The sequence below is a fragment of the Oryza sativa genome, chromosome 9, assembly GCF_034140825.1.
Source record: "Oryza sativa Japonica Group chromosome 9, ASM3414082v1".
NCBI classification, from domain to species: domain Eukaryota; kingdom Viridiplantae; phylum Streptophyta; class Magnoliopsida; order Poales; family Poaceae; genus Oryza; species Oryza sativa.
In genome coordinates, this window is record NC_089043.1 from 22493456 (window position 1) to 22520080 (window position 26625).

Below are 26625 nucleotides of genomic sequence, written 5' to 3' on the forward strand. Positions count from 1 at the left end.
AGCTCAAGCTATATTTAAACTAAAGGTTCAAATATTATGTTCAGGATCAACCTTTCACCGTATACCGTCAAAAGATGAGAATGTTTACTCAGCGATATGATGCATAAGGCATAAAATAGTCAAACCTAACACAATACACAGTGACAAACTAAATGGCAATCTAGTCCATGATTTGAAACCAACACAAATTGCTCAAAGATCATTTGACCTCTGAGTATCTCAAGAAGATAACATAATAAACATCCCAAAATAAAAATACACAATTTTGTTATGAAGTGTAGTAAAAAATTCAGAGTCATCACAATTAGTATAGTTTGTCTGTTTGTGCATTGGTGCCAACCAAAAACCCTTCAGTCCAAAGCCAAGAGGATCTCTCAACTCTTCTTTGTAGGCGCGAGAAAGTAGATATGCATGAGACAACTCATTGCAGGAAATTCACTGCAACGAAAACAAGGACTAGAAATAAATAGAAGTTTCTTGAAGGGTCTCTAGGAGGTTTTATCAATTGAAGGATCCAGTGGTTCACATTGCATGGCAAGAAAATCGGACGGCTAATATTTTTTTATCACATTGTTGTAAGTATTTTTTTATCTTTTTTATATCGAATTCTTTATGTAGAAACTATGTTGCTTCTTCCTTAATGCACATATAAATTAATTCTTCACCTTTTTATGTCAAAAATTTGTTCCATTTAAATCTACAATGTGAGACACCATTATTTCTTTACTCAAATATAAGTATAAAGTTACTAAGGTGTAGTAGGTGAAAAAAACATATATACAATTTATACTTACGTGCCACTACTTTCTTAATAAATGTGTAGTATAATTGATTTTCCACTTAATATTTTAGCAACTACAATAGTGACAAATAATGAAACCCACGGATTTAGATAACACGTCACGAGATATACACCCATAATCTTTAGACTTTTGGCAATATTTAAAATAGCTTTTTTACTCAAAAAAAATTTAATCGTCTGCTAGGGACAATAATTTCGTAGAAACTTGCTTCAAAATTCAAATTACTCGCAAAATCCACTGCCACCAACTCAGCATGTGCGCCCAAAATAAAAACCAGGCTGCAGTTAGCCAAGCAGGCAGGCACCCTCTCGCACTCTCCACCGATCCACCAACACCACGAGCAAATTTCTCTTCCAACGTCGGCCTCCCCACGCACCGCCGCAAAGGCGCGCCGATGTCCTCCTCCCCGTGGCCTCCCACCACGGGCGCCGCCTCCGCCGCCGCCGCCGCCGCTTCCCCCGCGCCTCCGGAAGGAGCGGCTGGCGGTGCCGCGACTCCCGCCGCTGCGCCCGCCACGACGTCGGAGCAGCGCCCGGTCAAGGTCGCCCCCTCCCACCCCACCCCGTCCCGTGGTCTCCGCATCTGTGTCCGACTGTCCCTTTGCTCTTTCTGCTCTCGGTTATACGCGGTCACACTGAGCTCGTGTTAGCCTCGCGCAGGAAGGGGGAGACGCCGCGGCCGCGGGGGCTGCTGCTGCCGTGCAGCAGCAGGAGGAGGAGGAGGTGGAGGCGAAGCCCCAGTTGCTGCGTGAAGACGACTCGTAATTCGCGATCTCCCTCTGTTACTATGCTCCTTGTTTTACTGCAATGCGTGCTCTGTGTTTGCGTAATTGCTTGTATGAACGCTGCCTCACTCACGGTTAGGCTTTTTTTTTTTTTTGCCGGTAATATTACACAGAGTACGAACTCTGTAAACGCGCTGATGTGTAGTCGCTATCTTTTATACTACTGTTGTGGGTGTGGCACAATGCTGACAGGAGTAGAACGATGAGGTGAGGCCATTTAGCCTGTTACTAGTATCATGATGTTCTTTGTGTACATGATGACTATGTCAGCAGCACCTTGTCAGTTTTGTCAGCAGCACCTTATCAGTTTTGTGGTTTATTACATTGTGCACAGGAAAGCATATCACTTCATTTGTGACAGTGTGAGATACCTTCACAGTGTTAGGATATGCTATGTAGTCCTATATTTGCAAATAACCAACAAGCAGAGAAACATTTTTTTCCCTCCGAAAAATTGTGCCAAAACTCATGTATATCACTTATTTTTCCTTCCAAATGTGCTGTTTCTCACCAACATATGGAGAATTCTGAAATCAACTGCGCATAACTTTTTGTCCTGTAGTATAGCAAAAGCTTAGATTCCGTGCCTATGCACCCGGTTTTGTTTGATTTTATCTTTGGCATCTGCAATTTCACTTGTTCTGTCTTGTATATTTCAAAATTAAGGTGTCACAATCACCTTCTCTAATAGAACCCACCCTTGAGGAGTTGATTTGCATGATGTTACTATGTAAATTGCACCATGAACTGTTTGGCTGCCAATAAAGGTTAACACATTTTTTTTTTCGAATAGAGAGATCAAAGAAGGCTCAACAAATCTAGTGCTTTTAAAATAGATTGGGAAAACAGAGTTCTGTAAAAAAAAACGGAGTTGCAAAATATATTCTTCTATGAAAAATTGAAGGACTAGCATGCATCTTTGCTTGCAGATATCATCTGTTCATCACTGCATACGTTAAAGTTTCTGCTACAATTATTGTTGATTACTTATCATGTACCACTTTACTACTGTTTTCCAGAATAGTATGTGAGAAAATGAAAAATAGGAATATAACTTCAGAAATTGATGAAGGATTTAACTGTTTTTGTTATATTTCCTACTGTAATGTAATATGTTAATTCCATAGGTAGTAAGCATCTCAATCTGAGCTCAGCACCTATATTAATATAAATTCCTTTCTGTGTGGTAAAATAGTTTAACTCTTTGTTCGAATTTCAAACCCTTTGATGGTTTTTAGGTAACAAAGCGAATACATAAGATCTTTGAAAAAGACCAAGTTGGTACATACTTCCTCCGTTTCACAATGTAAGACTTTCTAGCATTGTGCATATTCATTTAGATGTTAATGAATCTAGACATATGTATGTGTTTAAATTCATTAACATCTATATGTATATGGACAATGCTAGAAAGTCGTACATTGTGAAACGGAGGGAGTATATACTTTGAAGAAGACTAAAATTTCTCCCCACACTACCTCAAGGCATGCTCTATATAGAATTTGGAACACCTTGGCCCTCATTGGCTCATACTTGATATAGAAATTACTCTGTCATGGTATTTACCTTCTGCTTGTTGTTGCCATGAGAAATAAAAAAAAATGGCAGTTAAATTCGTGCATTGCATTGTCATGTGCAGAGAAACAGAAATCCAAGTGCACGAACAGAAGATAAACAAATATCAAGCTATACTTGCAGCCCGTTTGAAGGCCAAATACTTCTCTAATAAGGATTTTGATGGAGGTATTTGTGAAATCATCATCTATGTGCAGTATAGATATTACCTAGTATATTTGTGCACACTTTTTTTTTCACACGTTTAATCACATACAGGCATGCCATTTTTTCAGTCTCATGCTATAGAGATCTGCTATTGATACAGTGCATCATTTTTCTTTCAAAAAACCCATGGATGAAATGAGAAAACGTGACAAACTTAAGTTAACTGTTAAACATAGTTATTCCATTGGAGGCCAGAAGAAAATCCCTCTTTAAGTTAATTATCATCATTTATACAAAAAGGAGGATGGAACATTTGGGAATACATAATAAACTGATAAACATAGATGCATTACTTTCATGCTATTTGTTTTGGATTAAGTTTATCCTGAATAAAAAAAAAAGTTGAACTGAAGCATGGCATGTTACCCAATTGGTCGACATCTTAACCCTAAAAGTCTATAATTATGGGACCATGTCTCTTTGCATTTATTAACAGTAAGTGTGTACGTCATCTTAGTATGGATCTGTTAAGCTTCCATTTTCATTGAATTTTCCATTTACTTACTACTTCCACTATCAAAGTCCTCCAAAAGGAAAGAATGAGAAAAATGTGACCTTATGGAATGTCACCTTGGGACTAACAAGGCCCAGATAGACTCCTAGTACCTGGACTAACAAGTCAGGCATAGATTGAACACGCTCTCCTAGAACTCCTCATGCAAAATTAGTGCTCAGCGAATAACTAGTAAAGCAAATTTACGAGTTGAAATGCAAAACACAATAAAATGCCCAAATTGGAAATTCACCTGGAGGAATGCCGTGCCTCGGCATGTTCATTTCTTTGCCTGGCTGCTTGCAAAGGATTGACTACCAAATAAGTCAATCGTCAACTTAGCTGCATGTGGGCTATGCAATCATGTCCTTGGAGATGCTGATCATACTTCCACTGCCCTTCTTACTATGCTTACGTCGAACCCAACCCCCCCCCCCCCACCACCACCACAACCGTATGTCCTGTTTGAAATACGAAATGTTCTTCCATTATTGTATATACTTTATAACTTGACATAATCACATCACTAGGCCTCCCTTCTGTTCTCACATGTAAACGGGTTTCTTTCAAGTATTTTGAATTTTTTTGATGGAATAAGCCTTGTGGTCTTTGGTCCTTGTGGTCCTTCTCTTGCTTTTAGGTTGTTTTTCCCCCTTTTAGGACAGCATCCTTTCAGTTTTGCTTTTAGCATCTTTCGGTTTTGCTTTTAGCATCCCTAGGACAGCATCTAGCATCTCCTTTATGCTTTATTCAGTTTGGATGCTCTCTAGGACAGCATTGCGTTCAAATTTTAGACTAGTGTGGGCAGCAATTAGCTAGCAGCCATCCAGCCAGCTATGGCTATATATATGTATCCAACCTCCCTCGGGAAGGTATGGCTTTTGTGTTTTGTGAATGAAGAAAACCAGAAAATTGCCCCATCTCGAGTGCCATCCTCTTCTCAATGAGAGTAACCATTGAAATTCTAACATCTGGTATCAGAGCCACACTTTCCTGTAGGCTAAACATCTCTTGTTCCACCCCTTCCCAAGCTCGGTTGAGCTCTCAGCCAGCAGCAGCAGCAGCACCGGTTGCTCCTCCTTCCCCTTTCCCTTCCCCTTCTCCACGCAGCAGCCCCCCGGAGGTGAGCCATGTCCGACGCTCGGTCTCGGCGTTCGGTCGCCTCGAGCACTCGGCGTCAGCAGGACGCCGAGCTCGCCGCAGCAGAAGAGCGCAGGCGAGCAACGGCTCAGACCGCTGCAGCAGCAGCGAGGGCGGCCAGACTGGCGGCAGCGGAGTTGGCAGCAGCCAGGGCGGAGGCGAAGGCGGAGGCGGCGGAAGATGCGGCACGTGCGGCGGAGGTAGAGGTTGAGACCTTGCGCAGCAGCATCAACGGCTCCATTGCCGGCGACATCACCGCCGACAGGGAGCTTGAGGAGCTGGCAAGAGGAAGGGCACGGGAGCGAGCAGAGCGGTGGGCAGCAGCCCACCTCCACGGCGGCGGCGGCGGCCCAAGGGACCGCGCGCCCGCCGACGGGAACCCAGACGAGCGCAGGCGTGCCGGCGGCAGCCCGGAGCTCGCACGTGGCCCTCGCAGGCAGCACGGCTCTCTCTCCCCTGACCGGCGCCATGGTCACCACGGTGTCCAGACGGTGGTCAGGGACTTTGGTCCCGGCGGTGGGTGGCCTACCCTCACCAAAACCAACTACATCGAGTGGGCCGCGGTGATGAGGGTGAGGCTCCAGGTGCGGCACATGTGGGAGGCAGTCCGGTACGGTGACGTCGACTACGACGAGGATCGGCGGGCACTGGATGCCCTCATCGCTGCAGTCCCGCCCGAGATGCAGTTCTCGCTTTCCCAGAAGCGGACTGCCAAGGAGGCCTGGGACACCATCGCTGCGGCACGCATCGGCAGCGACCGCGCCCGCAAGTCCACACTGCAGGCACTCCGCAAGGAGTGGGAGAACCTGGCCTTCAAGCCAGGTGAGGATGTTGATGACTTTGCTCTCCGTCTCAACACTCTCTTGCAGAAAATGGTGCAGTACGGTGACGACACCTACGACGAGGAGAGAGCTGTCGAGAAGCTCTTCCGCTGCGTCCCTGAGAAGTACAGACAGATCGCTCGCTCGATCGAATCTTTGCTGGACCTCTCCACGATGTCGATCGAGGAGGCGTTAGGTCGCCTCAAGGTCGTCGATGGTGATGAGCCACAGCCTCTCTCGGGGCCCATCACCATCGGCGGGAAGCTCCATCTCACTAGGGAGCAGTGGGAGGCCTCTCAGGGTGACGGGAGGAAGGGGGAGTCATCTTCCCCGACAGGCGGCCGTAAGCCGCGCAAGGCGCGGGGAGGTGTCCAGCTACGGTGGGCGCGAAGACGTGCCGAGGGTGGCGCCCGCAGAGGCGCCCAGGGCGTTGCCACCGGCAACCACAAGCCGGCACGAGACGACGCCTGCCGCAACTGTGGCAAGCTTGGCCATTGGGCCAAAGACTGTCGACAGCCACGACGCGGCCAGGCCCACGTCTCACGGGTGGAGGAGGAAGAGCCGGCTCTGCTCCTGGCTCACGCAAGCATCGAGCTACCTCCAGCGGCACCGGCCGCAGCGGCTTTCCTCCACCTTGATGAGCCGAAGGTACTCGTCTCCCTCTGCAACGGCTCTAGCAACGACAAGGCTGATGGGTGGTACCTTGACACCGGCGCCACCCATCACATGACCGGCCGACGGGAGTTCTTCACCGAGTTCGACTCCAGCGTCCGAGGCTCCGTCAAGTTCGGGGACGCCTCCGGCGTGGAGATCAAGGGTGTTGGCTCCGTCACCTTCACCGCCAAGTCCGGTGAGCACAGGCTGCTCACCGGAGTCTACTACATCCCCGCGTTGAGGAATTCTATCATCAGCGTGGGACAGCTGGATGAGAACGGCTCACGCGTGTTGGTCGAGGACGGACTCATGAGGATTTGGGATCGCCGTCGTCGCCTTCTTGCCAAGGTAACCAGAGGCACTAATCGACTCTACATCCTCAGCGCGCAGGTCGCACAACCAGTTTGCCTCGCCGCTCGTCGGGACGACGAGGCGTGGCAGTGGCATGAGCGCTTCGGGCACCTCCACTTCGAGGCCCTGAAGCAGCTCAGTGCCAAGGAGATGGTGCGAGGCATGCCGTGCCTTGACCACGTGGAGCAGCTCTGCGACGTCTGCGTGGTGACGAAGCAGCGGCGGCTCCCCTTTCCCCAGCAGACGAGCTTCCGAGCCAAGGAGCGGCTCGAGCTCGTGCACGGGGACTTGTGTGGCCCAGTGACACCGGCCACACCAGGAGGACGACGTTACTTCCTGCTGCTCGTCGACGACCTCTCCCGCTACATGTGGGTGATGGTCCTCGGCAGCAAGGGAGAGGCTGCGGACGCCATCAGGCATGCGCAGGCTGCTGCAGAGGCGGAGTGTGGCCGCAAGCTGCGCGTGCTGCGCACTGACAACGGCGGCGAATTCACGGCGGCTGAATTCGCGTCGTACTGCGTTGATGAGGGCATTCAGCGCCACTACACCGCGCCGTATAGCCCACAGCAGAACGGCGTCGTCGAGCGGCGCAACCAGACGGTTGTGGGGATGGCTCGGGCTCTTCTCAAGCAGAGGGGGATGCCGGCCATCTTCTGGGGGGAGGCGGTGGTGACAGCCGTCTACATCCTCAATCGCTCGCCTACCAAGGCCCTCGATGGCAGGACACCGTACGAGGCTTGGCATGGGCACAAGCTGGCGGTCTCCCACCTACGGGTCTTCGGCTGCCTCGCGTTCGCCAAGGAGCTTGGCCACATCGGTAAGCTCGACGACAGGAGCACCCCAGGGGTGTTCATCGGCTACGCGGAGGGCTCGAAGGCCTACCGCATCCTCGACCCGGAGACACAGCGTGTGCGCACAGTGCGCGACGTAGTGTTCGACGAAGGGCGAGGGTGGGTATGGGACAAGGCGGTGGATGATGGTTCGACTCCGACGTACGACGACTTCACCATCGAGTACGTCCACTTCGAGGGAGCTGGGGGAGTAGGCAGCTCTTCTTCACCGAGCGTGTCTACCCCAGTCCCCGAGCCTCCACCGACTCCAACACCAACACACCCTCGGGCCACGACTTCGACTACGACGAGCTCTTCGTCGACACCACCCCAGCCGGTGTCCCCACGCGCTCCAGCACCAATAGCCACTCCTCCGGGCACGTCTACTCCGACGCCAGCTCGTGTTGAGCGCAGCCCGGTGGAGTTCGCTACTCCGCTCTCCCACGACGGGGAGCGCATCGACGCGTACCACGACGGCGAGCAGCTACGGTACCGTACGATAGAGGATCTTCTCGGCGACCAGCCGGTGCCGGGACTGGTGCCTCGCGACCTAGAGGCGCAGTTGCACCTTGCGTGCGACGACGATGAGCCTCGGTTTTTTGCAGAGGCCGAGAAACACGCGGCATGGCATGCCGCGATGCAGTCGGAGATGGACGCGGTTCAGGAGAACCGCACCTGGGAGCTTGCTGACCTCCCTCATGGTCACCGCGCAATCACCCTTAAGTGGGTGTTCAAGCTGAAGAGGGATGAAGCCAGAGCCATCGTCAAGCACAAGGCTCGCTTGGTGGCACGCGGTTTCGTGCAGCAGGAGGGGATCGACTACGACGATGCCTTCGCTCCCGTGGCACGGATGGAGTCCGTGCGGCTCCTTCTTGCGCTGGCTGCTCAGGAAGGCTGGGGCGTCCATCACATGGACGTCAAGTCGGCGTTTCTAAACGGCGACTTGAAGGAGGAGGTCTACGTGCACCAGCCGCCGGGATTTGTGATCCCCGGCAAGGAGGGCAAGGTGCTACGCCTGCACAAGGCCCTCTACGGCTTGCGGCAGGCACCGAGGGCGTGGAATGCCAAGTTGGATTCCACGCTCAAGGGGATGGGCTTCGAGCAAAGCCCGTACGAGGCGGCCATCTACCGGCGGGGCAATGGAGGAAATGCCTTGCTGGTGGGTGTCTACGTCGACGACTTGGTGATCACCGGCACCAAGGATGCGGAGGTCGCGGCGTTCAAGGAGGAGATGAAGGCCACCTTCCAGATGAGTGATCTGGGGCCTCTCTCCTTCTACCTGGGGATCGAAGTGCACCAGGACAACTCCGGGATCACGCTTCGACAGACCGCCTACGCCAAGCGCGTCGTTGAGCTGGCTGGGCTCACCGATTGCAACCCAGCTCTCACTCCGATGGAGGAGAGACTGAAGCTGAGCCGCGACAGCACGACGGAGGAGGTGGATGCTACACAGTACCGACGTCTTGTGGGGAGCCTTCGCTACCTCACCCACACACGGACGGACTTGGCCTTCTCCGTCGGCTACGTCAGTCGGTTCATGCAGCGACCGACGACGGAGCACCAGCAGGCTGTGAAGAGGATCATCCGCTACGTTGCGGGGACTCTCGACCATGGTCTCTACTACCCGAGGTGTCCTGGCAAGGCACACTTCGTCGGGTACAGCGACAGCGACCACGCCGGCGACATCGACACCAGCAAGAGCACGAGCGGGATTCTCTTCTTCCTCGGCGAGTGCCTCGTTAGCTGGCAGTCGGTCAAGCAGCAGGTGGTGGCCCTGTCCAGCTGCGAGGCCGAGTACATGGCGGCATCTGCCGCTTCGACCCAGGCGCTCTGGCTTGCTCGACTGCTTGGTGATCTCCTCGGCAGAGACACTGGAGCAGTAGAGCTCAGGGTGGACAGCAAGTCCGCTCTGGCCCTGGCAAAGAACCCCGTTTTTCACGAACGGAGCAAGCACATCCGGGTGAGGTACCACTTCATTCGAAGCTACTTGGAGGAAGGGAGCATCAAGGCGAGCTACATCAACACCAAGGACCAGCTTGCGGACTTGCTCACCAAGCCTCTTGGGAGGATCAAGTTCCTCGAGCTCTGCTCCAGGATCGGGATGGCCCAACTTTCCCACAAGACGACGCACAAGACTTAGGGGGAGAATGATGGAATAAGCCTTGTGGTCTTTGGTCCTTGTGGTCCTTCTCTTGCTTTTAGGTTGTTTTTCCCCCTTTTAGGACAGCATCCTTTCAGTTTTGCTTTTAGCATCTTTCGGTTTTGCTTTTAGCATCCCTAGGACAGCATCTAGCATCTCCTTTATGCTTTATTCAGTTTGGATGCTCTCTAGGACAGCATTGCGTTCAAATTTTAGACTAGTGTGGGCAGCAATTAGCTAGCAGCCATCCAGCCAGCTATGGCTATATATATGTATCCAACCTCCCTCGGGAAGGTATGGCTTTTGTGTTTTGTGAATGAAGAAAACCAGAAAATTGCCCCATCTCGAGTGCCATCCTCTTCTCAATGAGAGTAACCATTGAAATTCTAACATTTTTTGCTTTGTTGTAAGAGGCTATCCCTGCCGGGCCGGCCCAAGATAGGCCAACCAAATTTACTTAAGATTAGGGGTATGTACATATGTAAGAGGCTATCCTCTGTTCATCAAAGTAAATTCTATGATGGTTTCCTGATTAACATGTCTTTACTAACTATTTCTCTTTTATTACACCTTGTGTCAATGTTTACTCTTAGTTTTTCTTCATTCTGTTAACAGGAAATGTCTTTGAAGAAATCACTGTTGAAGGTGAAACTATTCAGTCAAGCAGGTACGTTTCCTCTGAATTTCTCATCGTGTATATAAAGTTACAGAATAGCAACCGTCTGAATTTTCTGTTTGTAGGTGGCCATGTACAAGATCATTTGCAGACCCAGTAAATTTTTTTCGAGATAAGAACAGCCATGAGAGGAGTGATTCTCCATCCTTGACAGCAGACTCCGCTGCCAAGAACAATTCTCCTAGAACAGATTCCTCACCGAAAAATAGTGCAAGTGCTTTGGCCACAGAGAACAATCTAACACCTGGGAAGAGACAACCATCCAAGAAGATCTGATGGGATAACAGTACGCTAGTTGGTTGTTTTCTGTTCGTCCGAAGTCTGAAGGTACGCAACTTGAAGCATGTAAGCTAACTTGAAAGGCAAATTCAACCTGCGCATGTTTGTGGCCAATGCTAGATTCATTTCAGTGAAGTTCCAGTAACATCTGTAGTAAGAAAAACATTGTATTTGTGTTTGATGTATTATAGACGATTCCTGGTGAAGCATTCATTGGTTGCTCAAACTTTTGTCGAACTTTGGTTATACTTTGAATGTAACTGTTCAATTTACTCTGCGACTACATAGTCCTCGATACACGAGTAGATGAAAGCATGAAACAAGTCTTTTACACTATGGACCTTTGGTTGATGACCCAGGAAGACATTCTGATGGTGCTTCTTTTCACACTTCATGGTAATGTTTCTATTACTCATCTGTAATGTCCATATTCCCAATATTTGTTTTTTGCTGATCCCATTATTTCCCAGTGCTAACATACCAGTATCATGTTGATCCCTGTACTCTTTATATGCAAATATTTGCACACACTTGAAATGATTTCAGTCCTTTAGGCAACACGTTGAGACATGCTTCAGCTACTATTTATGGCAGTGTGAACTATCCTATTTTGACATCTTGTTGAAATTCGGTAGTATTTGTTGAAATTTTGTAGTGTTCTATAGTTTTGTCCTATAAAAAAGAGCTCCATCACCACCACTACGAAGAAATTATATTGTGCTTGTCCCAGGATGTCCACTTGTTGTATCAAGCTCTTGCTTTCTGGTCACCTTTGCAATTTTGCTTGGTCCCTGTGATGTGAACATCTTACTGCCCTATGCCTTTCTATTTTGTATTCACATGCTCACGCAAGCTTGGACAGCGTTGTTTTAATGGCACACTTGCCAGTTGCAAATCTGAATTGTTTGCCAATACTTGAAACCTGCTACTGTCATTGACAATCATTGCCATGTTACTGCAATAGCTTCAATCGATATATTTGCAATTGTGTCAACAAAACATTGAGTTTCTGCATCTGCAATTGAATTAGAGCACATCTGTCTGAAGGATTTTGTGAGCTTAGACATACTTTCAGAAGAGTGCATAATCATCTAAATGGTTTTTTTTGTGTTTGTGTGTGCACGATACTGACTTGATTTTGTATCTTAGGTGCGCTCAGTGAATTTGATATGTAACCCTTGCTATCCACACTTATTTTTCACGTGAGCAAGGTAAAATTTTCTCTTCCATTGTTGGTAACTAGAGAATTGAACAAGGTACCATATCCTTGAGTATTTGTCCCATTAGTCTTTAAAATCATGTATATGCATGTGAGATCATTTAGCTCTATCATTTTTAGATAATGATAGTTCTCTCATTTATGCACATCCAATTTTCTATTGAAGTTAAAAAACAATGTCAGTTTGTCTCAAGCATTGCATGAGGTTCAGGAAAATTCATTCCAGTAAGTACCAGATGGATGGGTCTTAATTCTTATTATGTGGTACCGTGATTTAATCCAAACAATATCCCCCTTGTTTGTCATGGAAATACAACTACTGGGCTACTACTGAAGAAATGCAGAAGCGCAAAAGCGAACTGCAGCGACATGGGCAAACCATCAAGGCATCAAACACATCATTTTCAGAGGAAAGCATCATCCGTTGATAACAGACCAATGGTAAGAATTCTTTTATTATACTTTGCTGCAGCTTCTTGTTTTCTCATCGATATCCATATGTTATTGCTACTAATCAATGTCAACTCGCCAATAGGCTCAATCCATATTTATCTTAGCCACCTTGACAAAAAGATGTCAATAATGGGCAGTTAGAATATTCCCGTACATAAAAGATAAAACAAAAAAACAGAAGCCGAAGGAAGCATCTCAAAACATGTCTTATTTTGATATACTAATAATAATCCTCGTAGTTAAAATGAGGAGATAATTAAGAATGATTTATTATTCAGTAATCAAATATTCTCGCATGGCTGTGAGGAGCTCGGCGAGGTGTTATTCTTCTGTGCTTGCATGAGGTGCTCGAGCTTGGTCTGGAGCTCGGCCCTCTCCTTCCTGAGCCGGGCGTTCTCGCAGTGGACATCACTGCAGCCCCTCATTGCTTGGTTGAGCTCATCAAGGAGGCGGCGGTTGGCGTCACGGAGGTGGACAACCTGCCCCCTCAGCTCGCTGAGCTGCCGCTGCTTGCGCATGCGCGACCGCCGTGCCGACTCCCGGTTGGAGATCATCCTCCGCCGCCTCCGCTCCTCCTCCGCTGCCATCTGGTAGGCGTCATCTGTGCTGCCAGAGCCGGCTGGGCGATTGCCCGCTACCACAGGGAGCAATTCCTGGATAGGTTCACAGGTAGCTGCTGGGAAGTGGAAGGGCGAGGGTGCCATGGTGATCATGTTGCTGTGGTAGTGGGAACTGAATGGTAGGCTTGGAGGTGAGAGGCAGTGCAGGCTGGCCACCTCGCCATGGTAATGGTGGTGCAGCATGGCTGTTTTCGCTTGCTTAGTGGAGAACTCTTAGAGGGCCAGAAGTAGATGAGGGTTAATCTGCTTTGATTCTGCTTACTGAAGAATTTGCTCTCTCTGAGCGGAGGAGGCGATGGGTTGGTGAGGGCCTTTTATAGGGTGAGAAAAGGTGCTTTTGATTGCCTATGGCTAGAGACTAGAGAGAGACCACCTTCTTTCTCTCCCTCTCCACCCCTCCTTGTTTTTGTAGAATTTGGTAGCTTTAATTTTGTCGATTTGGTACATGGCCATGACGGTGAGCTTTTCGCCAACAATATCCAAACAATATATGCCTACAATAGTTGTGGCTCATTAATCTTCTACTACCTCCCTATCTTTGCTTTTATTTTTTTAGAGAACATTTGTCATTTTCTTTTCCCTTCGTTTGCATCCATGACTTGACTTGCGCGAGTAGTCTTGTCTAAGGTAAATTTATTCCAGTTCATCCATGCCAAACCTTGCTTTTTACCTTGTAATGCATTCTCCCCTCAAAGATGCTCGGCCTTTGTTTTTGGCTTTTCTCATCACTCAAGCTAGTTTACTTATTAAAATCTTGTACCTGGTTAGAGTGGCATGAAATCTCTGGATAAACACACAGCTTTACCTACTGGTAGCCACTGTGGGAATAAACGAACAGAGATTGTTAGGCCACTAGAGAATGAAGTAGATCAGATTGGGCATGACAATTTAGATTACATATGGCAGCACGCACTGTGGAAGCAAGACACCTAAGGGTTTGTTCACAAGTGGTCAGTAATCAGCTTTTCATCTCTAGCATAGAGGTATGGCACCTAAGAGATAGATTAATGTGTGTATCCCCTGCCTTTCTATTTTGAAATATAAAGGCATGGCGTGTTGCTATAACAATTTGGATGATGACAACTTTAACAATTAATATGAAAGCAGGTTAAGACAGAACAATTTTCATCTTACTTGAGCAGTTCCAAAAAGAATTAGTGGTGTGCTTCTATAAGCCTATAATGCATGACTTCTCAAAAGCAACAAAGGTACCAATTCCGATTAATTCATTTTCTAATGCATCCATTTAGGGTGTTTTCCTCACCATAAACAAGTAGTAGATGGGTAACATATAGCCACATTGCTGGGTGTGCTGCTGCATACATGCCTTTGAGCTCTGATACTCATAAGGTCTTTCTCTTCTTTATTTTGGAAAGAAACAAATGGACAGGAGGAAAGGAACCTACAAAACCTTTATGTGACAACTACAATATACAGAAAATCAAGTGAAACAGGAGAAGATCAAACCTTTATTTGACAACTGAAAATCAAATAATTATGCGCGAACTAGGGAAGCGCATAACGACAAAAATATTGCGCAGGTACTATATCTTTCAAATTTTTTTCAGGGCTTCTTTTTAATTTATCTAACTATTTTGTGAACTCCCCAAGTGATTCAGCTCCTGTACCCAGAGCAATAAGCTCAACTTGGCATGCATGCATGAACCTGCAATTCCTAATTGTCCACAGAGACCTAATGCAGTTGCTCTAATTGTGGCAGCAATAAGCAATTGGATTGGGGGAATGTGACGCCATCGGAGCGAGCCACTTTTGCAAAAGCATGGACATGAAGATTTCGGATGATTGAGGCGACCATCCACCGTTGAGGTGGGCCCCACCTTTCAGTGACCCAGGCCCCCGCTGCCCTGCTGGCTGAAATGGATAGTTGGGCTTCCGTTCTATCAGAGTGGCAGCCGCAGCACCGAGAGATGGCCACTAATCAGGACATAACCACGATCATCACGAACATTATGTAAAGCAGTTGCTTGCCTCCTTTATTGTTATTTTTCTTTGCCTCTCGTGATGCCTTTGTCGAATGCGTCGTTTTCGGTTTTTTTGCATTGTCGTATGCATAGTATATACGTTTATGTGGCTCAAAGATCTAGCCCTTTTTTTTTTCTGAAACAGGAACAGTGACTGACTTTGTTTTGTGGGTACTCGTTTTATAAAGGAGTGGGCACCAAAGGAGATGAGAACTGAAGCCAACAGCGAGTGTATAGTTCAACTGGTGCATACTTTTCTCTTTCGAGAATACGCAGAACAGATGCGTATCTTGGCACTAAGAAGAAAAATAATGGGCTCAAGAACAACCATGCCTATGCCTGCAAGCAACAGGTGTGTACCTAAGATTTTGTCATATGTTCTCTTTTTACATCTGAAAATATATGCTTCATTTCAATGGAATTTTCAGTCCTTGTCAGTTCTCCTTTTGAGAATATATATATATTGTTAGAGTAATTTAACTGTCCTTTAGGATACCAACATTTTTAATGTAAATTTTGGTAGTACCAGAGATACCGAGAGTTACTAAATTTTACATAAAAAATGGGGTAAATCCCGATACCTTCTTAAGGGCCGTAAAATCACTATATCACAACTGAATTACTCCAAGCATGGTAGGGAAAGAAAAAAAAAGAAGAGGCAAAGATAACCCTGAGAATTGGGGAATCTGGAATTCTAGAAAATTACTAACTAATTTGAAGTTATAATTCCCACTTGGTCAGTCTTGCTATCAACTTCGTCTGATCAACATCGCTTTATTCCATTTGATGATGCATTCGCAACTCATAATATCATTCTTGCACCGAATAAATCAGTCCCAGTCTTCAGAAAAATGAAGAGAATAAATCAGTCCTGCGTGAGGCACAGAACCGTTAAATCGTCGAGATGTTTCAGGCTTTTGCACGGTTGGAAGCCTGTCTCTCCTCCTCTTTACACAGATATATTCTTAGGATGCGCCTGTGCATTCGCCATTCATGCAACAGAGTCTTGTCATTGGGACGATGAACGAATATATGCTAAGTGTCAGTGTGAGACAGAAACACCTGGCTTTGGTCCTGATGTTTTTGTTTCCCAAATATGGGTTACCTAAGCCTAGTACTCTTTCTAGGAAGCCCCACAAAAATGTAAAATGGGATTAATTCCTATTGCATACTCAAAGAATTGGATGCTATGTTTGCGGATAAAAGCTCATGTGATTGGACCTGGAAGAAGATGAGCCGTGAATTGGAGATAAACCGTGTATCGTTTCAGAAAAGTAGTGGAACGGATATGGTAAGTACAATACGGAAGATGTCACCTGTTGATTGTAGGGCAACTTGTTTTTCCTGCCACATATATATTCAGGGCTGAGATATCTTTATAGATTTCTACATCAACTAAAGACAGCTCAAAAGACAATAATTACAACGATAATATGCAATGAAAAATGGTGGGGATGCGTGTAGAAACAAACAATGGTGGAGGTGATCGTTGGTGGTCGGAGGTCCTTGGAGCTGAGATAAACAGCGTGATAGGGAGAGGGTAATCCATGAGTACGGTGCAGCGTGAACACGGATAACCTCAATTTGTGGGAGAAAGGTGAATCGATGATTGTTTATGGAGAGTTCCGTCCATCTCTCTTTGTCCTTGCCCCATCTCTCCCTAACAGCCTAATCGTAGCTCTACCCCCAATTTGATTTGGGAGTAGTGAGAATCGATTTGAGGTATATTATATATCCGGAGGGCGTAAATGTAAAATACTCATCACCGTGGATGGCCAGTTGGCCACTCGCTTGAGCTACACTTTAGACTTTGGATGATACATTAAACGTTTAATATAATGGACCCTAATACGTATTTTGCAAGTTCATAAATCTAGATGACACCCGCCACCCCGGTCTAAATTTAAGGACTAACCGTGTATTTTACTCTTTCATAAATAATGAGAACAAGGCAAAATTTATTAGGAGTAAATTGCACCCACGGTGCATGAACTTAGCAGGTGGATGTAATTTGGTGCAAGAACTTGAGAAATGAGTGTTATAGTGCAACAACTTGATAGGCATGTGCAATTTAGTATAAGAATTTTATAAGTGATCGTATAAATGCAACAACTTGCAAGGTATGTATAATTTTGATACAATAAACTAAGAAGTTATGCAACAACTTAATTATTTGGAGTATTTTTTATATAGATTCAATATTTAAGTAATTATTTTGAAAATATACTAGCGTGGATTTGTATAAGCATGTTTTTTTTATCCTAATAACTAATAACTGAAAGTCAATTGAACTGGATGTAAAAAAATATTATATTTCGGTTGATATTTGAGAAGGTGAAAGAAACAAAAAAAATCTTAAGGTAATTGGATGTAAACTGTACGTGCAGTATAATTCTTAAAGATTAAATTTAATATTTAAGGTAATATCCGTAAGATTACTATCATACTATGTAATGGCATATTGACATCGTGAAAAAAAAAACTCTCCTAGCATATGCTTAGCCAAGTTGGTGCATCAAAATACTAAATTGTTAATTTGTCAAGTTGTTGCACTCGGACGTTCAATTCTCAAATTCTTGCACTATATCGCACCCACCTACCAAATTGTTGTAACATGGGTGCAATTATATCAATTCCAACTCATGAAATACTCATGAAGTGTGCTCTCGTAAAATACTTCTTCCAACTCTTAATCATTTCTTACCAGCTCTGCTCCTTGAAAAGTGGGATTAACGGCGTCCACAAAACTTGGTGGATATTGATATCTTTGCTTTGAGGAGGCATCGATGTACCATCTCCTTCGAGGCAAAGTTGCAAAGACCATGAGTGAGCCTAAGAAAAAGAGAGCTCCCCATCAGCTTGAGATGATATGCTGGGGGTTGAGACTCCAACTGCGGTGCATTATTATGAACTCATGCTGCTACATTTATGGTGTTTTCCATTAGCTACCTTGCCTGCCATTGTAATTGCAAATGTTCTATCACACGGTCTATTATGTGTCTCCCATCTGGTCTCCAAAACAGTTTTCCTCTTTCGTTCTAGTCTTTGAGAAGAAAAAGACTTCCGTTCACCGAAATGATGGTCAAGCTGTCCGAAGCATGAACCAGAGACTTGTTCTTGAAAATAGAGGGAGTTGCACGTAATTCTGAAAACTTTGGCGGGTGAAAAGTATATAGATGACTCCTGAAAAATTGTGCTCCTTTTCCATTTGTTCTAGAAAAAACAGATAGTGGATCCAAGATTGCAATTTAATTTGTAGCTGGTTCCTTCTGAACGGCAATATGCCATTGGCAGTAGTATATATGCCATTATCAATAAATCAATCAAGCCCTAAATTCTCTGAAACTCTGACCTAATTGACATATGCAAAACTCATCCATACCTCTTCTATTCATAAACAATGTTGTCCACACGCTATAGTGACCCGAATTGGATGCACATGCAACATGTTTGCATGTTCTTGGTTGCCAATGTACAGAAACGTTAATAGCTTCCAGGCGGCTGCCTTGATCCACTAGTGCTCAAATCAACTCGTGGCACAATGTACAATAATAATATTCTCAATGCATGTCGTCACTAGGATTTGGGATAAACACAAGTTCCCTTTTGCTAAATCCTATGTTTAATCCACACATGTCAATTATGCATTGCTATACGCTACTGTTCTTGGCAGGTATGCAACTTAATTTTGCAAGAGCAAACAGCAGTTAGTTAATTGGGACAATTTAGCAAACAATCCCGACGAGAACCACCCCCCCCCCCCCCCAAAAAAAAAAAAGAGGTAATGGATGCATGATCCATGACCTAAATTATGCAACATGCAGAAAGGTGGTAGCTAGACGAAGAGGTTCAAAGAAATGGACAAAACAAAATTCAGGAGAAGATGGAACAAGTCGCTATAGCTAGCATCGGTTGCTTTCATGGATGGTGTGATACTGTTGTGATTTCAGATATTTATTAAGGATTTTTTTTCAGATATGTTTATATTAGTGGCCAGAAAGAATCCGGCGATGGCTGACAAAAATATGTACCATTCTATAGGGACGTTTGATACGCATAATAGTTTTGTTGCTATGTATCTAATCTTTGGCTGAACATCATATTATACAAATTAAAAATTCAGTCTTATCCTTCATGTTCAGAATTGTACCTTTTAGTATTCTCTCGTCTCTTCCTAATAAAAAAGAGCAATAAATATATATATAGCCGTTAGGTCAGGAAGCACTAGGTGTCAACAAATACAGGAAGGAACACCCGTGCACTAGTCAAACAGAAGAACTAGCTAGCTATAGATCCCTTGCATTTTTTCACAAAATCTTATATGTTCCATTAAATTTGGGTAATTCATATCACATCCAGAAAAAAAGATTTAGAATTAAAACACTCAGAACCTTAGGATCGCATAACAAGAACTTACCCAACCGGGGGGGGGGGGATGAACGGTTAGAGTATCCAAAAACAAAAACTTTTAGCGGAACTAAAAGTTACCTAGTAGCCAATGGAGATAGGTTTGACCGGAAGATGCGTCGGTCTAACCAGTGTAGTCGCTTTGATCGGACTGCGTAATCTTCCCACCGTCACATGTCGCCGTCGTCAGTCTGACCGACACGTTACCGCCGTTTGACCGCTGGTATACTCTCGTGTGATCGCCGAACCCAAGCAAACACGAATCGTAGGCTAGTACTACAACAAATGCTCATCTCAAATAGATAGGGCTAGTGTATGAATTTCAAGTAATTTCTTAACCTGATTTTGCAACTCCATAATCGTGTGTGTATACCAGGTTTCACATAACCATTACATGATAAGAACCAGCTCCTTAGCGGCCGGTTTTCGTGAAAACCATTGTGAACATGAACGAAATTGTTATAAATTTTATCAAGTATTTGAGATTTAGTTTGAAATTATTGTATTTGTCCGGTTCCCCAAGCGGTTTGTTAACTCGAACCGGTTAGAAACCTTAAAATAAAAACGATAAAAAAAGCAAGCGATTTTTGTCGATTTTGTGATTCCTGGTGTAGTGGTGTGTAAAGCTCTACCCTGTTTAGTACATTAATCATGTACATACAGAAAAACAATATTGGAATAAGCTGTATTCCTACATGGGATTCGATTTTGACATCATCCAATCGTGAGGCGACGGCTATGACGACCATGAGGCTATGAATGGCGTGCAGGTCCAATCCAACCCGTCGTGTCCTGTCCAGTCCCGTCCGATCGATTGTTCTTTGCATTGCCGCGAGTGCGATTTGCATGGTAGGAGTATGCTCCTGATGACTCCCGAGGATTTGACATGGAGGGAGGAGTCGTCCACCTCGCCCGCCCCTCGCGCGCGTCACCGATCGACGTACGTCGATCAGGTGAGGCCGCGCGCGCGGCCGGCCAACCGCAGCGCGAAACGTCGCGGCGCCGGGCGTACGGCGTGCGTGCGCCTCGCTCCCCACGTCCCACCCGCGGCCATTGGCGACACGTACGGTCGGCCGGCACCGCCGGGGCCGGTCACCTCAGTTCCCAGCTTGTTGTTGCCTTGCTTAGCCAATTAATCTTTTCCAAATTCCAGTAACTAGCTGAAATTCACAGCGTTCAAATTTTACCAGAATCTTGCTAAATGCCTGTGATTTACTACGGATAAAAGAAAACATCCTAATGCGCTACTTTTTTTTCTATAGGGAATATTCATCCTACTCTAATTTTTGTGTGGCTATCCATTTAATTTTGATTTTTTTTAATATTAGGAAGTTCAGATTAACTTGCAAAATTTATAATGAGAATAGGCGAGGCAACAAATTCACTGCCACCACCACTACTTTTTTTAAATAAGTATATATAAGTAATTCTACAGTAATAGTATTGTTCTGTAACCATGTACTTTAAAATTTTCTCATCTTACTCTTAGCTACCCCTCATTTAACGAGGGGCATCTAATTTATTTCCACTCAATATCAATTTGTCTATTAAATAGTCCAATTGTATTTTTTTTATGGAGGGAGCACGTTGTTGCAGAATTATAGAAATAAAAAGTAAAGGAAAATAATTGTCATTGACGTATAACCTACATGGATCCTATAACTCCCGCGCTCTCTGTTTTGGTGATTCAGACTGTAGGTAATTAGCGGTGAAAAAAGATTTAGGATACACCAGTATATTTTTCTAAACGAGTTTAGATAATATATGTCCAGGTAATCAAATCCATCAGTACACTCAGCAGTAGGACCAACCGAGATATCTGCTACTACCTGCCGGCTTGCTAGAACAATACACACAAGTGTTGACCTTGTGTGCATCATCCACACACCTGAATGGGTCAAGAGCGGTTTTACCTTTACAGTGGCTCATGTCGCTGATTAAGATTTATTTCATTGTTTGATTGCCTACCGCTCTACACACTAACAAGCTGAAGGTAAAGCTTGGTTTAAACATGCACGTATCCGGTGAAAGTTCAGTTTACATTTTAATTAGGAGTAGTATATATATCTTCTTTTTTTTCATTTTGTGTGTACTTGTGCAAGTTGTGGTCATTCACTAACCTTTTTGTCATAATTGCACAAAGATGTCTTTCCTTCATAAAGGCATAGAAAGATGTTCAAATTTTAGTAGCTTAGATGCGCACAATAGGCTGCATATTTTCCTCCAGAAAACTCTCCTCTCATTGGACTTGTATGGATAAGCCCTACTCCCTCTTTCCCCTAAGCATCTCTACATATTAGCAATGCTTAATTATATAATCAAGCAACACAAATATGTATGGTTACCTCAAAGTTTCCTCCAATCTCTGCAAATGTTCTATGAAAGGCTACATAGTTTTTCAAAAGAACTTTTTTGTTCTCTATTTAATTTTCTATATGCAATATAATATGCAGTTGACAGTTTTTTTTATTTTAGCTAACTACAACAAGATGGTCATATATAGCAGAATTATACTCTAACTAGCTAACTGTTAGTAATCCATCTGCACACGACATTTAACTACAACCACAACTTAAGAAATTAAGCTCACGTTATAGAGATAATCAATGCTCCAAATTAATTTTACTAATGAGAAAAAAGTGTTTCCATCTAGATGTTACAAGTAATTACCTAGTTATTTTTCACTAATTAAAAGGAAATACTCTCACAGTTATGGGAGTGCATGCACCAATAATTAGGTGAAAATACAAACCCAGTTGATGACACTGACTTAACAAAGCATTGGTGGTTAAGCTTAAGTAAAAACAACGGCATGCAAGTTGGTCACCCAAGGTGATGCAAACAAACTTTGGCACGCATGTTAAAGTCCGCTTACGTACCAACTTTTCAATTAACTACTCGCTCAACTAATTAAAACTAGGGTCGTCACCCACTAACAACAATGTGGATATATGATGGGGATAACGAAGGCCATTAGGGCATATGGAGGGTCCCCCTCCTACTAATCAAGGGGCAAGAACCCAACTATGTTGCATTCTCATCAGTTAAATTAATCAATCAATCTCACCCCACATTGCTATCAAACCCATTAAAAACTTCTCAATTAATCTATCAAAGCTACATAAGTGACAACAACGTAAATGTATGAGACGACTTTATCACTGACATGTGGATCATGAACGTCACGAATCCTATGTGTTGGTGACACGATCGCACACATGAACAGTTTTGCGCTGTAGCTGAGCCGCGTTGTGGGTGGTGGTGGTGGTGAGTGGGTGAGAAGAGTGAGAGTGGCCATCCGGATCGTGCATGTACGCATGATCTATCGCCGTCAAGAAGCTGATGCATGCAAGAGGATCGGGGGGGTGTCGCCGTCGCCGGAGACGAAGCTATACCTTTTTTTTCTGCAGCGTCTCGCGTGTGTGACGACTGCGCGCAAGATCGATCGATCGATCGATGCGTGCTTTGCTTTCAGGTGTCGCGCAATTGAATCTCGAGTCCGAGACGCCTCTTATTTCACCACCTTTTCTGCGTGCCATTTTTATAGTTTGGTTTGATCTGGTTTGGTGCTTTTTGGTGGGCAACATGGAGTTGTTTATGTGAGCCTAGCGATGGATTTATTTCTGTCTCAACTCAGAGCCAAACTCTAGCTAGCTTTTTATTAATTTTATTTTTGCGAGGACAAGGTCTAGCTAGCTATAGCTTGTGATAAAGAAAGAGATGGAGGAACACACAAGGGTATGACAAGAAAGCAAGCAAAGTCGAAACATAAAGTAGGAGAGAGTAAACAAGCTCGAACAGAAAGAAGGATGGCCCTAGTGGTCCAACTAATAGAAATTAAAGTTTGATGGCCTATTAAGCATCGCCATTAGCACCCGCGCAAAGATATTGAAATGCCAAAGGCTCATGGCTCATCAGTTAGCTCGTCCGAGCTTCCAGCCAATGTAATTACCTGTGGTACGGTGTCTCTATGGTAGTATGGTCCCAATATATGCAAGGCACAATGAAGATCATTATCTCAAAAGTAAGACATTTTTGCTAACAGAGAGTATATAAATATAACCGACACATCCCATTCCCATAATTAATTACCCCTAAGCCATATGTTGCTTGCATATACGTGAACGCGTGTGTATAACTTAACCTATATGAATTTTAATTCTGGCGTTCATAAAATTTGTGCACTCTTTTTTTTTTCTTTCCAGAAACATAGTATACAGTATACAATACGCGCGCGCACTTATCCCTGTAAATGCACACACGCATACCCTACATCTATAAACACCTCCAAAAACCTAGATCGACATATCTCGAGATTAACGAAGTCATCAAGCGTCTCGCTATCGACGGAAATGTTGTTTACCATTAAAAGAATAATTAGACATAAGTACGAACATCTGTCTACCATTGAAAGAATAATTATACATAAATGTGAGTATCCGTGTCAAGTATAGAACTTAAACCCATCTGAGCTAGTTTCACCAAAAGAAATCTGATCAGTTGAGCTACGCTCAATAATAGAATGAAAGTTATACATCTTTTGTAAAAAAAAAAAGACCCATCAAGTGCCAATACTCAAATAGACCCAATGGAGCTTGTAACTATAGTTCATATCACTGATTTAGTTTTCCTAGAGTATGAAAAAAAAAAAGCAACTGCCATATGCTGTATACAAACGCTATCTGAAAATTCTGGATGGAAACATACTGTACCAGCCTACGGCCCGAGTAAGCCTGCTGCGTTTGTTACTGGGCCTATGCGCTGTAGGCTAAGCCCAACACAGTGAACTCAAGCCTCCTAGAGAAGTTGGCGTGGGCCGGAATCCAACCTCCACCCGCCCCACCTGATCCACGGCCGCGGCGAACGGCGGTTTCCTCCCGTCTTCCCGGTGGCCGGCGGCCGGAGCCCCGGGCGCGCCGCGCTCACCGTCGCCGACCGGCGGCCGCGAACCCGCGACCCAGCCGCCGATGCACGCCGCTGCAAGTAACTATGCCTCCTCCCACCGTCCCCTTCTTCCTCACCTCCACCACGCTCGCCGCTGCGGCCGCGAAGCCGCAGCGGCCCGGGCCGCCCTCGCCACCGGCGCAGAAGCAGCAGCCGCGCGAGGCGCGGGATGGTTCTCGGGACGCGTGCGCGTCGTACACCGCGCGCATGCGGCTCAACCCGCAGCTCGCGCTCCGCCTGTTCGACCACCTGCTCCGCTCGGGCGCCGACCCGGACCACGTGGCGTACGCCCTCGCGCTGGGCCGCTGCGCGCGCGGGCGGGACCGCCGCGCCGCCGCGCAGCTCCACGCGCACGCCGCTAAGCGAGGGGCCGCGTCCCACCGTCGCGTCTGCAACGGGCTCATCCACGCGTACGCCGTCTGCGGGTCGCTGCTCGACGCGCGCAAGGTGTTCGACCGCGGGCACGAGGGTGACGCGGTGGCATGGAACTCCCTGCTGCGCGGGTACGCGGCTGCTGGGGACGTGAACGCGCTCCGGGAGTTCTTCGTGGGGATGCAAGCCCGGGACACGGTTTCGTGGAACACGATCATCGCGTGGTGTGTTGAGAATGGGGAATATGAGGAGGCAATTGCGGTGTTCCGTGAGATGCTGGCAAGCATGGAGTGTCTTCCTGATAGAGTCACACTGGTGAGCGTCATCTCAGCGATTACATATTTGGGTGCACTAGCCCAGGGGCTGTGGGCGCATGCATATGTTTGCAGGAAAGGTATCGAAGTCGAGGAGAGGCTGAGCTCAGCTCTCATAAACATGTATTCAAAGTGCGGTTGCATTGAAGGTGCAGTTCATGTGTTTGAAAATCTGGGTGCACAGATGAATGTGGACACATGGAACGCTATGTTAGCTGGCTTCACAGCAAATGGATGCAGTGAGAAAGCTCTGGAGCTTTTCGCTAGGATGGAGATAACAGGTTTGGTGCCTAACAAGATTACTTTCAACACTGTGCTGAATGCTTGTAGTCATGGTGGTTTTGTTGAGGAAGGTATGGGGTGTTTCGAGAGAATGACCAAGGTTTATGGTATTGAGCCTGACATTGCCCACTATGGTTGCATGGTGGATCTGTTCTGTCGTGCAGGGCTTTTTGACAAGGCTGAAAAGATGATCCAAATGATGCCTATGAAACCAGATGCTGCTGTGTGGAAGGCCCTAGTGGGTGCTTGTAAAACTCACAGGAACTTTGAACTGGGAAGGAAAGCAGGCCATATGCTTATTGAGGCTGCACCAAATGATCACGCAGGGTATGTGCTGCTATCCAACATATATGCACTAGATGGAAACTGGACAGGAGTGCATAAGGTGAGGAAGCTGATGCTTGATCGTGGTGTGCAGAAGGTACCTGGAAGCAGCTCAATAGAAATTGATGGTGTAATTCATGAGTTCATATCTGGGGATAAAAGCCATTCAAGCAAGGAGGACATATACGAGATGCTAAGTGAAATGTGTCAGCAATTGAAAGTTGCAGGATATGTTCCAGATACTTCACATGTGCTACTAGATATTGATGATGAGGATGTGAAGGAGAGCTCACTAGCTCTTCACAGCGAGAAGCTTGCAATTGCCTTTGGATTGATAAGCACTGCACCAGGCACGCCTATTAGGATAGCAAAGAACCTCCGGGTTTGTGGAGATTGTCATAATGCCGTTAAACTTCTAAGCAAGATTTATGGGAGGTGCATAATTGTTAGGGATGCAAATCGATTTCATCATTTCAGAGAAGGATCATGCTCTTGCGGGGATTTCTGGTAACTTCAGTTGAGCTACAATTCTATTTCTTTGTAGTTGTAAATGTTAACACAAAAATATATGGCATGTGGGAAAAGTTTTGGAAATGGTTATAGTTGTTTGTCTGAGAACAGTTGAGGGTCTTTACTTGATTCCACGTCTCTATTAAAAGCTAAGGTATCCATAAACCAACACCATGATTACTACCCTCTTGTGTCTCAGCAACTTGAAACCTAATTATTGTTCCTTTTCAGTCTCCATGATCCAGTACTGAACATGAATCTGAGATGTATGTCCTACGCAAAAGTTCAATTAAAAATAAATTCAACTCCTTCCATATGGTAGGGGCTACAAATCATCAATAACCTGATACATACTTAATGCTTTTTTTCTCTAGTGTTGTTACTGTAATTGTTGAGATGGCAGCTTCACATGAACTTGCATTTTAAAGAGGGAAAATAGTAGGTG

General features: G+C 45.4%; 2 protein-coding genes across 2 annotated transcripts; one reads left to right on the forward strand and one right to left on the reverse strand.

Annotated features, from left to right (window-relative positions):
• Positions 1 to 12486: 12486 nt before the first annotated feature.
• LOC4347354 (basic leucine zipper 8) lies at positions 12487 to 13341 on the reverse strand. Its single transcript, XM_015756919.3, has one exon. The coding sequence runs from the start codon at positions 13226 to 13228 to the stop codon at positions 12707 to 12709; it is 522 nt and encodes a 173-aa protein (XP_015612405.1). The 5' UTR covers positions 13229 to 13341; the 3' UTR covers positions 12487 to 12706.
• Positions 13342 to 24266: 10925 nt separating this feature from the next.
• Positions 24267 to 26264, forward strand: LOC107277653 (pentatricopeptide repeat-containing protein At5g48910). The gene has a single exon (XM_015756927.3). The coding sequence runs from the start codon at positions 24424 to 24426 to the stop codon at positions 26179 to 26181; it is 1758 nt and encodes a 585-aa protein (XP_015612413.2). The 5' UTR covers positions 24267 to 24423; the 3' UTR covers positions 26182 to 26264.
• The last annotated feature ends 361 nt before the right edge of the window (positions 26265 to 26625 follow it).